The sequence below is a fragment of the Cyprinodon variegatus genome, unplaced genomic scaffold (assembly GCF_000732505.1).
Source record: "Cyprinodon variegatus isolate N-32 unplaced genomic scaffold, C_variegatus-1.0 Scaffold111, whole genome shotgun sequence".
Classification (NCBI taxonomy): Eukaryota; Metazoa; Chordata; class Actinopteri; order Cyprinodontiformes; family Cyprinodontidae; genus Cyprinodon; species Cyprinodon variegatus.
In genome coordinates, this window is record NW_015150564.1 from 83,666 (window position 1) to 95,411 (window position 11,746).

The 11,746-nt window shown below is 37.4% G+C and overlaps 1 protein-coding gene across 1 annotated transcript in view; it reads right to left on the reverse strand.

Moving 5' to 3' along the window:
• Positions 1 to 11,746, reverse strand: part of LOC107084905 (NEDD4-like E3 ubiquitin-protein ligase WWP1) — a 59,204-nt gene that overhangs the window by 42,953 nt on the left and 4,505 nt on the right. Inside the window, exons 3-8 of the mRNA XM_015374964.1 lie at positions 10,229 to 10,419; positions 8,174 to 8,585; positions 6,367 to 6,462; positions 2,779 to 2,953; positions 538 to 592; positions 197 to 281 (exon numbers count right to left, since the gene is read on the reverse strand). Coding sequence (XP_015230450.1) covers positions 197 to 281; positions 538 to 592; positions 2,779 to 2,953; positions 6,367 to 6,462; positions 8,174 to 8,585; positions 10,229 to 10,419 — 1,014 coding nt within the window. The remainder of the gene's footprint in view (positions 1 to 196; positions 282 to 537; positions 593 to 2,778; positions 2,954 to 6,366; positions 6,463 to 8,173; positions 8,586 to 10,228; positions 10,420 to 11,746) is intronic.

Genomic DNA, 11,746 nt, shown 5'->3' on the forward strand with positions numbered 1-11,746 from the left:
CAATTCTTTTTTACATTTCTTTAATATTTTGTTCTATTCAGCTACACAAGCATCCTCTTTAAACAAATAAGAATTGTACTATAAATGTGACTTTACCCTATTCTTATGTACACCGTAGTAATTTATTGATATGCCGCACAATGTCCTCCTTTTTGGTGTTATAGAAAGAAGACTGCATCCCATTTGCAGTACTCACCCTTGGGTTCTTGGGTCTTCCCACTGTGTGGTCTTGGTGCTGTGGTTCACAAAGTAAACTCTGTCATTAGAGTCCACACGCCTCTCTACAGTTATTTATCAAATGCAAAGACATGAAGGTTAGATTACAGATCCACAGCAGGCGGTTTGATGCAGAATAATACAGTATAGGAAGCGCATTATAAATTACACTCCCTTTAAAAGGAAGTTAAAGTTTTACGGTCTTATTGGACAAATTGAAAAGCAGCTATTTCAGTTGCTAACAGTGGTTCAGTTATTTGTGTTTATTTCATTGGTATTCTTTCACCACTAGAACATAATGCAGAGAGATGATGAACTTACCCCAGGCAGGAGGTAGAGGGCCAAGAGGATCGTTCTCAGCAGACATCATAGATGCCTAAAAATTAACAGTTTGCATCAAAATCTTTAAAAAAAAACAAAAAGATAAAAAAAAAAACTAGAGGTGTTTAGAAATAGAGAATCTGTGTCTACTAGGTGGTTTAACTTGGTAATTTCACCTCTTATGAGAAGACAAAAGAAAAAAGAATAAGTTGATTTGACCTATACATTTTCATCTTACCACAATGTTTTAAAACTGCAGTAATCCCATATTCACAGGGAGTTGACAGAGTTTTAATCTGGGGTTTTAATTCAGGCTGAAACAAATCAATATCAATACACCAAAAAGACTTCAAGCACTATGACCCCTCTGGACATGCTCTGTAGTATGAAAATAGATATCAGGGGCTTCTTATACAAAAGCGTGAATAGGTTTCATACGGAAAATTAGCTTTGGGAGAAATTCAATATAGCCTACTGCTCTGAATAAATGCAGATGTATAAAACTGTTCATACACTTGTCATTCCACACTTTACCTAATTATATCCCAGTTTGAAATGAAACTGCCAGCAGCTCCACGTGTATTTTCACCTGCCTCATTCAGCGCATAATACTTAAATCATTACAAATACCAAGAAATAGGATTAAAAGAATTATGGACTAATTGTGATTAATTAATTATTGAAAGAAAAATATAGTTATCTGGAGAATATGGAATCTAAATCATGCAATTAACTGAAAGAACAACTCACTCAGGGCAGTAAATATTACTAAAATTGTCAAAAAAAAAACAAAAAACTAAAGAAAATAATTTGCAATGAAGGTGAAATGCCTTTTTCGTCAGTAAAGATGCTCTTTCCCGATCTCCTCGAACTGGTATGGTCTTAATCTTAATTGATTTAAATTCTTTTACCTTTTTCTATCCAATTATCAATTGATTAATTGAAAAAATAAATGACAAATTAATCAATTAGCAAAATGATCTTCCAAATAAACACAAGATCAATCTTAAACTGTAATATGGTTTTCAACCATGTTTCCCCTTCCTCTTTGGTTTAGTTGAGTTTCGCTAGTTTTAATTAAGAGTTTTTAACTGACATATGTATGACTTGGAGCTGAATGGTTCTTGTTAATAAATTCTTATATTTTGAAAGGAAGTTGTGGTGAATTTATTCCATGTATGTGCAGAATGATCTGTTTGACCATGATTTGAGCTGGAATCACTCTTTCATTTGTTGTTCTAACACACAGCTAGTAGGGCATCTGTCCATAAACAATATATGACTGTCCAAATAATATCTGATGAACAAAGACATTTGCCACCCTTACCAGGGAGGGCAATAAACATCTTAAATTATCAGAACATAATATGGTGTCCCAACTGGCTGGGCATTGAATATAACAGTTATTGACAACACACTCCCTCCATTCTTCCATTGGCGATGTCCTCCAGCATTGCCAAAGCTACCATCCTACAGTTATGCATCCCTACACTCGGCTATTTATGGACATTTATTGTTCACAGCTTGTCCACCCTATGAATCATTACACCTGACTTGTCTGAAGAATATGTGCTGTTCTGGTTTAGTTTTTTAGTTGGAAATAAAGTGCTCCTACAAAAACAGATTTATGCTCCTTGATCCACAGAAGAAGTTGCATTTATATTACCAAAACAAAGGAAGATGTACAGATTACATACGGTTGCAATAGTTATTTTTTTAAGGTGCTTGATTATTACTTGAAGCTAAACTTGTCAGTTTTATCCATTAAGATTCAACTTATAAAAGCCAGAACTCGTGAAAGACATTAAAGTCGCTACTCCTGCAAGAAAAAAGTCATGTTTGAGTGTAATTAGCTGAATTTTAGAATTTTTAAGTTAGTTATTATTAATATTTTTATCAATTTAATTATTTCTTTTTAATAATTAAATTTTAGAAGAAGGTCAAAAGTTTACATGAATACCCACACACTTTGGAAACACATTAAATTTTCTACATGCAGAGTTGTGCTTAAAATATTGCTAATTAAGTTTTTTGTGCATGTTCACACCTCGTACATGAGGTCCCAGAATGCAGTTTTTACCAAATATAAACTGATTTAGCTGATTTTATTCTTCAGATAGTAAAATTCTCAAATGAGAAATTTGAAATCAAAATTCATAATGCTGTTTTTTTGAGCTTCAGGACCTAACCCTCATACCAGTGAGGAGACTAAAGAAGCAGGAGCAGAATGAAGCTGCTTACAGAGTAGAGGTATCTCTGGTTGAACTGATGCATAGCTCCCTGCAGCTGGCTGCGCTGGCTCTGCCACTGCTCAAAGTTGTGCACAGATTCCATCGTGGGGCGCTGCCACGTGGTGGTGCGGGTGTTGTGGTCAACATAATAGATCCGACCGCGATCGTCCACTCGACGTTCCCATCTGGAAACATGGAGATTTGAATGTCAGGAAATGGGACACAACAATTGGTCATCAACTGTAAAACAGAGAATATAAATAATATGAAGGATTTAGTTAGATCTAGAGTCGTGTGACATTCTTTTGAGGACCAGAATGTTCAAATTTTGGATAAAGAAAATAGGTGGTTTGAGAGGAATGTGAAGGAAGCCATGTATGTTAAGAAAGAAAAACCAACCTTGAACAGAGGGGGTGGACTTAGGTTCCATCTTTTAAAAACTTACAATGCAGCTATTGAGTTAATCCTTCCCGTTATCATCGCAGCACCACCCCCTGTACAGGAGAGTGGAGGACCTCGTCTATTCAGCCAGTCCAACAATCCCCTTTAACGAAAGACCTTTCAGACTTAAGGTTGATTTATACTTGGAAACGAGAACATCTGCGTAGGTGTCACAGTGAACAAAAAGACGTCCCCGCCCCCTCCGCAGACACTCCGCTGCACCTCTCCCAAATTGTAGGTGACCGCAGACAGTGCCACAGACAGGAGGCAGGCTTGTTTTGTTTTTATGACCGAAATTGCGGAAAACAGCTCATGAAGTTGGACCAGCTAGAAGAGCGAGGTGATGGGAGAACGCTTTGACCCCTTTTCCACCTGCATCCCCACTCTTTTTCGCCATCAAGTCCCTCCGTTGTCGAACAAACTCGCCCCCACCTCCTCACCACCTTGCCGGTATCTAGACCTACAGCGTATAGCGGAGACCAATCTTCAATACTTGGCATAAATCAAAAATGTCTGCATCAAGCTCACTGCGACACACTGCTGCAGGAGTATAACCAACCCTCTAGATGGGTATGGGGTTTTGCAGTGCAACAAAAGAAGCCAAACGACCCCCATTCCAAATGGGTGGACCCCTTCATCTGTTTCAATTTGCTTTTGTTAGGCTACTGTATAAAACCTCGAACTCAACGCTATTCCTGACATTTTGAATAGAAAAAGCTTCCTGGATGGGAAGCAAAACGTCTTCAAACTTGGAAACCAAGTCCAGTGGATTGTTTTTTTATTTCTTTGGAATGACTATGACCTAAATGACTTTCACCAGCATTTAGTTACCTATATCATTTTAATTTGGTCATATATAGTAAAAAAAGGTTTTGGTTCTCTTTGCTCTCTTGTACAAAGATGTGTTTGTTTGCAAAAACTGCTATGTGGCACTAAATTCTGCAATTTCATAACAGAAAACCATTATAAAATAAAAAATTTTATCAGTAATAAATTCTAACTAATAATACTGGTGAAAATATCAAAGGCCAGGTAAGTTTATTTGTATGGCAAAATTCAGTACATGGACAATTCAAAGTCTTTACACGAATAAGATATTAAAATAGAGGGAAAAAAAGCAGAAGAAAAGTAAATCGATATATAAAAACATGTGTAAAACAAATAAAACAATTGGACCACAACCATAGACTTGTAATACCTCAGTTTAGAGTTTCACTTCAACAGGCAAAGGCAGTTCAAAACAAGTAGGTTTTTTTAAACTTTGACTTAAAAGAAGTCAGGCTTTCGGCACTTTTCCAGTCTTCTGATGCAGCATTAGGGTCCTGTTGCCTGGGCTTCACCCCATCAGTTGTTGTTGAGCTGCTACTACTGCCTCCAGCTCCTGAGGCACTCGCTTCTCTTTTCCAGTCTTCTGGGAGTTTGTTTCAAATCAGTGGAGCATAGGAACTAAATGCTGCTTCTCCATGTTTGGTTCTAGTTCTGGATGTACACAGTAGGCTGGAACTAGAAGACCTGATTGGTTGATAAACTGACAACAAATCCGTTATGTATTGAGTTGATGATCCATTCAGTGATGTATAGACTAACAGAAGGATTTCAAAGTATATTCTCTGAGCTACAGGGAGCCAGTGAAAGGACTTCAGAACCAAGCGGATGTGTTCCACTTTCTTAGTTCTAGTGAGAACTTGGGCAGCAGCCTTTTGGATCAGCTGCAGCTTTCTGGACTTTTTAAGCAAACCTGTGTAGACACTGATGTAGTGATCAATTCTACTAAACATAAATACACAAATGAGGTTTTCTAATTCCTGCTTGGAAATATGTGGCTCTGAAGGTTCAGGTCTGAATCCATCATGACACCAAGATTTTGGCCACAGCGGTTTCTAGCTGTACTGTAGTAGCTGAAGTTGTTGAATTTTATTACCTTTGGTCTGAATATTAATATCTTAGTTTTGCTTTATTTAGTTGTAAAAAAGTATGTTCATCAATATGTTTCATCCACATATTGATCTGTGCTAAGCAGCTAGCCAACGCTCTGATGGGTTCATAGTCACCTGGTGACATTATGATTTAAAGCTGTGTGTCGTTTGAATAGTCATAGTAACTGATCTTGTTGTTTGCTATAATCTGAGCCAAGGGGATAATGTAAAGGTTGAATAGGAGGGGCCCCAGAATGGAGCCCTGAGGAACCCTGCATGGGATTTTTTCTGGTTTTTGATTTAAAGTTCCCTACTGACTCTTAAAGTTCCTGTCCTTCAGGTAGGAATTAGAGCAGTCCAGTGCTGTACCATTAGAGTGTTTTCCAGGCACTCTAAAAAAGTCGCTTGATCAACAGTATCAACCACTGCACTAAGGTCCAATAATACTAGCACTGTAGTTCTTCCACAGTCTGAATTTATAGGGATGTCATTGAAATCCTTGATTAAAGCAGTTTCTGTTCTGTGGTTGGCCCAGAAACCTGACTGGAAGACATCAAAGATTTAAAGAAACAGCAGAAACTAATGAGGCACCAGCTACTCATCCATATTCTTTCAAGTTCAAATTCATCAACTTTTCTTTACTGGATCTCAAAATATATCAGAATAAATTTGATTTTTTCCTTTAAAGCTCAGGTAAATTCAGATTAAGTTTTGGAACCGATGCTTTACTGCATAAATGAAGTTAACTACTTTGTTTGATTTTGGTCAGTCCTACAGAGCAATTTAGCTGCAGTGTCATGAGTCAAACTGAAAGAGAGACACTGTGTCAAAGTAAAAATCAGCGGATTTCAGGAAAATAGACAGTAAAAACTCTAATTTGCACAATTTGCAAGTTAAACCAGCCCCATTAAACTACTTTGGTAACACTGTATATTGTGCATACAGTTGTGCTAGAAATTGGATATACCCCTTCCATTTAAGAAACAAATTAATTATCACTAGTAATTCATCAAAGCACTGAAAAAAGTATACTGGTAATTGATAAAAAATATGCTAAATTGCAATTAAAGAAAATGTTCATTTTGAATTTTGAAGTGAACAATGTAGTGAAGTCCTGCACAGATGGGGATCTGCAAACGCTGTCCTTAGCCACTCTAGTCACATTGCACCAGAATGACAGGAAAAAAGAGTTAAATCGCATGAGATTTGCAGAGATGAACCCAGCCTTTAAAGATGCTCACCCTGTAGGTAATGGCTGTGGCCTCTCCCAGGTAGTAGCTCTGGTGTTGTGGTCTACATAGTAGGTTCTCCCATGAGGATCTTTTCTCTGCTCCCACCTGAAACACAGGGATTATCATGAACATTAAAGCAAAAAAGCTTTTAGGTTTCCCAATAACTCAAACAAAAGGGAAAATAAAAGGAAAGTTTAACTTATTTTATGAGCCCAGCAGAAATTGGGGAATGGGCTGCTTCTTATTGAAACCATAAAAGAATCGTGTTTTTTTATTGGTTTAAAGAGACGTTTGTTGAGGCTTTTTGAATTAAAGAGTAACTTGGCGTCACCCTTTCCTCACCCTTAACCTGAACAGGTTTTCTTGACATAAACTACTTGTCAGAGGGCTAAGAACTTAGGACCCAGAATTCAGGTGAGACAGACCGTGATATACTCAAAAGAACATTTATTGAATTGGTGTGCAGCTTCTCGTTTGCTGTGGCGGAGCCACTGGAAACTCTGCAGGAATCGAGGTTCAGGTCAGTGACTTCAAAACTCAAGTGATGGATAACAATGAGCATGAAAGCCACCAGAGTCCAGAAGAAGGAGTGTTATCCATTGTGAGTGTTTCTCAGTAAAAAGCAACTTTACTTTTTTAAACGTTTTAACTTTTTACTAAGCACTGGTTATCCTGCAGAGAAGAGCAGCAGTGTTCTTCAGCAGCCAGAGCACATTTCTTTCAGGTGTCTCCAGGCGTTTCTTTTAAATACCATTTTGAATAGCATAAAACCTTCATGTTTTACCTTTATATTTGAACTCTAAGTAAATGTACTGTGAGAAGCTCATGCAACCCTACCCATACAGATAAATATGTGGATATATATGTTTTCTCACAAGTAGCTAGAAAACATTGGCATAACAGTGCCTTGTTTAGGCAACTTTGACCTGTTCTTGCTCGGCTATTATGATGTCTAAACTATTAGAGAATTATCTCAGGAACTGGGCATGGAGAGCTTCAGTGGCTGAGCAGCTACTTCCACCCTTAGCAAAAAGTAGTATACTTGACGTAAATTCTATTAAGAATACTTAAGTATAAGTATAAGTTTAGAAAGTATACTGAACAATGTACTTTTTGTGTACTTTAAGTATTACTAAAGTAATACTTCTTCGAACTGAATTGGGACATTTGTAAGTTTGCTAAAGTTTACTTAAAGTGTGCTTTAGTAACCAATAAAGTAAACAATAGTATAGTCAACTACACTTGACTATACTATATATATAGTTTAGAGTAAAAAAACTCTAAGTGCACTGCCTGATTTTAAGTGTGAAATTAGTGCACTTTTAGTATACTTGCAAAGGAACTGATATTTTCAACAATTTCTTAAGCCAAAGGACAACATCCTCCTGTTCTAGAGGGACATGCATGAACAAGTTTAACGTAGAATGCGTTCAAAGATGTGTAGAGATGTCGTACTTTACAAATCTACCGGATCAATTAGGGCAAAAACTCACAATTGCTCACTTATTACTCTTCTAAATCTCAGACTTTCTTCACAGAGCAGCTGAATCTATAAATGATGGCTGATACTAAAATAAAGAATGTCTTAAAAATTAGGTGTTTGAAGGGCTTTCCGCGCAAGCAACGAAGTGACAGATACAAAATGCAGATCAGAGTTTCTGATATTGTCACAGAGTACCAGAACCAAATGAATATTTTATCATATTTATCATCTTGTATATACAAAAAAAGTCACTATATCTAGTTATTGAAAGCTTGGCAGCAGTGAAGTCACACTGATCTGAATACGATCTTAGCATCCAGATGGGATTTTTACCCTGGTGGAAGAGGATCTGATGCTGGAGCATTAGGGGCCTGTTGCCTGGGCTTCACCCCATCAGTTGTGGTTGAGCTGCTGCTACTGCCTCCAGCTCCTGAAGCACTCGCTTCTCCTGACTCAGGGCAGGAAGAGGACGATGATGAGGATGCGGTGAGGGTGGTAGCCCCCTGGGTTGAAGAGGCTGAGGTGGTTGAAGCAGCAGCGATGCCATCGGCAGGTTTAGCAGCGACAGACGATGCTGGCGAAGGTGTGAAAGCAGGAGGAGGCCGGGAGGAGCCGGCTGGAGAGGTTTCAGGATTTGGCAGGGAAGCATCTAGAGCGCTCTCCTCATTTACACCCGCAGGTGGCTGTGCTTCCCTTCTAGATGCTGAAGATTGCCTGGGAACAGTCTCAGAGGAGTTTCCATTCACTGCAGACGGATCAGAAAAATTGACAAGTGTGTTTTTACTTTGCACCTCAACAACCAACAACTTGCAACAAAAAGCAACAAAAACAACAGAGCGAAAAGAAGGTACAGTAAATTCTAGCATCACAGAGCCGTTATGCATGATAACATATTTTGAAACATTATCTCAATATTTTCAGCAATGCCATGTAGTAGATGTTCCTACAACAGCAGTGAAAAGAGAGCATGAGGTTGTTGCAGCAATAAATGCAAAGCTAGAACTAATAAAGACAACCAGTTCCAGTATAAAAAAGAAACAATGGTTTTCATGAAAATACGGCTTGTTGCAGAAACAGATATTTTGCAAAAAGAAGTCAAGAAAGAAAGAGAGCTGTGCATAGTCTCAGATGAACACAAGAGAGGAGCTTAAAAGTAGGGATGCGAACAAATTAATTTATGCTTGATTATCAACTAATGGCTCATTAGAATAAAATTAACAAAGCTATTTGTGTCATGCTGCTGCAAAATGCTGTTTTTTTTATAAGCTATAATAAAAATGTGTCTATACTGAAAACTAAGAAATTCAACTAAGACTTTTGATTTTTTTTTTTAATCTAGAGGAAAGACTACTAATACTTTTAATTTAGTGACAATGTTACAAAATGCATAATTTAAGCTGAGGAAGAGCCAACACTTGCTGGTAGCAGTGTTGCTTAGCAACAAATAATGAATGAGGTATAATTTTATTGTTACATTTATGACTATGGCAGCTTGCTAAGCCTAAATATGTATCCTCTCTTCATTTGGGTTGAACTGAGGATGTTTGTATTCATATCTCTTTGGAAGCGGACTGTGACGTAGCCTCATCTGTTCCTGTTTGGCTGTGCTGCTGCCATCAACTCCCTTGTTTATAGATGTTGGAGATCGGCCTGTTTTCCAGTGTAGTCCTGTTTCTCTGACTGTGACTGGCTGGATGTGCTCTCTTCATCCTCTGACATGGGAGCTGGCTCAGAGCTCGTCTGCCTGGCTGTGTGTTTCCTGGACGGGGCCGCCTTTTACAGCTGCTTTTTGTATCTCTGCTTCTGTCTCCTTGAACCCCAGTCGGCCTCAGCAGATGGCCGCTCACACTGAGCCTGGTTCTAGTGGAGGTTTCTTCCTGTTAAAAAGGAGTTTTTCCTCTCCACTGTCGCTACAAGCATGCTGTTAATGTGAATTGGCACTACAGTATATAAATAAACTGAATTGAATTGACTTTCTTAAAAAGTAGGTTTTCTTTCAGATCAGATTTTCTGGTCTTTATTTAAACCTGGAAGAAAAGGTCCTGGACCTGGATACAAGGAGCTGAAATTAGCTTTCTCATCAGGGTGGCTGGGCACTAGGTGATTCAGGAGAGGCTCCGAGTAGAGCTGCTTTTCCTCCACATCAAGAAGAGTTATTTAAGATTGTTTAGGTATGATATTTTTCTTTTACCAACTGATTGTGATGGTGTTATCTAAGTTTTTATTCTGTCACACCCTTTCCTATGGGATAACTAACAGATAAAACATATATACATGTTTAATTAGATTCCTGATGAGAGGTTCTGTAAAAAAATGAAGTAGATAAAACGAAAAATCATTCACTGATTAAAAGTTCCCTTTAGGGAAGGGAAGCAAAAGTAAGCTCACCCATTCTGGCGTCTGGGTCTCCGTCTGCACATTGGTGCACTGGGGTGGAGTTGGCTGTTGCATCTCCATTGGTCAGGCTGGGGACATGATGGAGAGGAGGGCTGCAGGAACTGGAAGGCACCTGACCATCTGCACCGCTGGAGGCTGAGCAGGAACTGGACTGCTGGCCCGGGTCTGCTCCATTCATGGTGCTTCAAGAAGGAAAACATGATGGGGAATGACAAACTATAGCACACAAGGAGTCATTTATTAAGGAAGATTTTATTTTAAAGTTGGCAGTTTTGTTTTCTTTATTTTAAGTTTTTCTGAGTCATTGCTCTCTGGGTTTTATAATGTTTAATCTTTTTGCATCCTCTTTGTGTACTTCACTATTTAAAGAACAGTGGTTTTTCTTTCTCATTCTGGTACAAAAACAAATAATAAAAACACTTTGCTATTTTCATCTGTGGCTACAGCTTGAAGAGGTTGAAAATCTGTATAAAATCAAGCAGGTTAATTCACGAAAATATTATAATTGACTCATATTCTGTGCTTCCTAAAAGGCAGCCCCAGACTTCATTCTCCAAAGCAAAGACTGAGCTGAATTTGCAGAATTGTATATTGGGGATATACACAATATTATCTTATCAGCCGATTATCAGTATCTGCTGATATTAGCTTTGAAATTAAACATCAGGCATAGGCTATTCTAGTAATTTAACTCACTAATATAAAAGGCAGTGATTTTGTTGCAAAAGGGTGATGAATATTGAACAGAACATCACCACAGCTGATGAACTACTGTATAAGGGATTGAGTCCTGATGGACAGAGGCAGCTGTTCATCAGTGAAGCAAGTTTCAATAACTTTCCCAGAACTCAGTCCTCAATAGTACTAAGTAGTCTAACAGAATTTCATTTGGACAGACCATGGCTGTAAATAGTTATTTTACATCATTGTCAATATTACAGGTTCTAAATATTTGTTTTTTTTTTCATTATGTTTTGCTAAATTGTATAAATGTTAAAAGAATAATAATAACATATGAGAAAACCCAATTTTTAGTTTAATCTGTCAGTATTTAATACAGCTGGAACAATAAATTATAAAAATATAACTTTTTCTTAAGAGTTTGCATACTATTAAAAAAATAGCCCAGCATGAAAATATCCTATTGATAAAAGACAAAACTCAGGTTTTTAAGAAAATGGTCACTCATCAATTATTCAATTAATTAATCTGTTTTAGATTACATGATAATTTGATATCTTGCATCTTATTAGCTTCCTCTTTTTTATGTATTGAATGAATTATTGGAGGAGTTTTTATTGTGCTTATTTTTAGAAACAGTAACTTCAAATACATTTGAAAAACAATTTACTTTGTTCTCTCCAGCAGTGTGGATCCAAGGAGAGCAAAAAAAGTTACAGTAACTGGCTTTTATTTGTTGCAAACAAAAAGTATGAGTATTAGCATTACTGTAAAAAAAATAGTTGCATATATATATATATATATATATATATATATATATATATATAT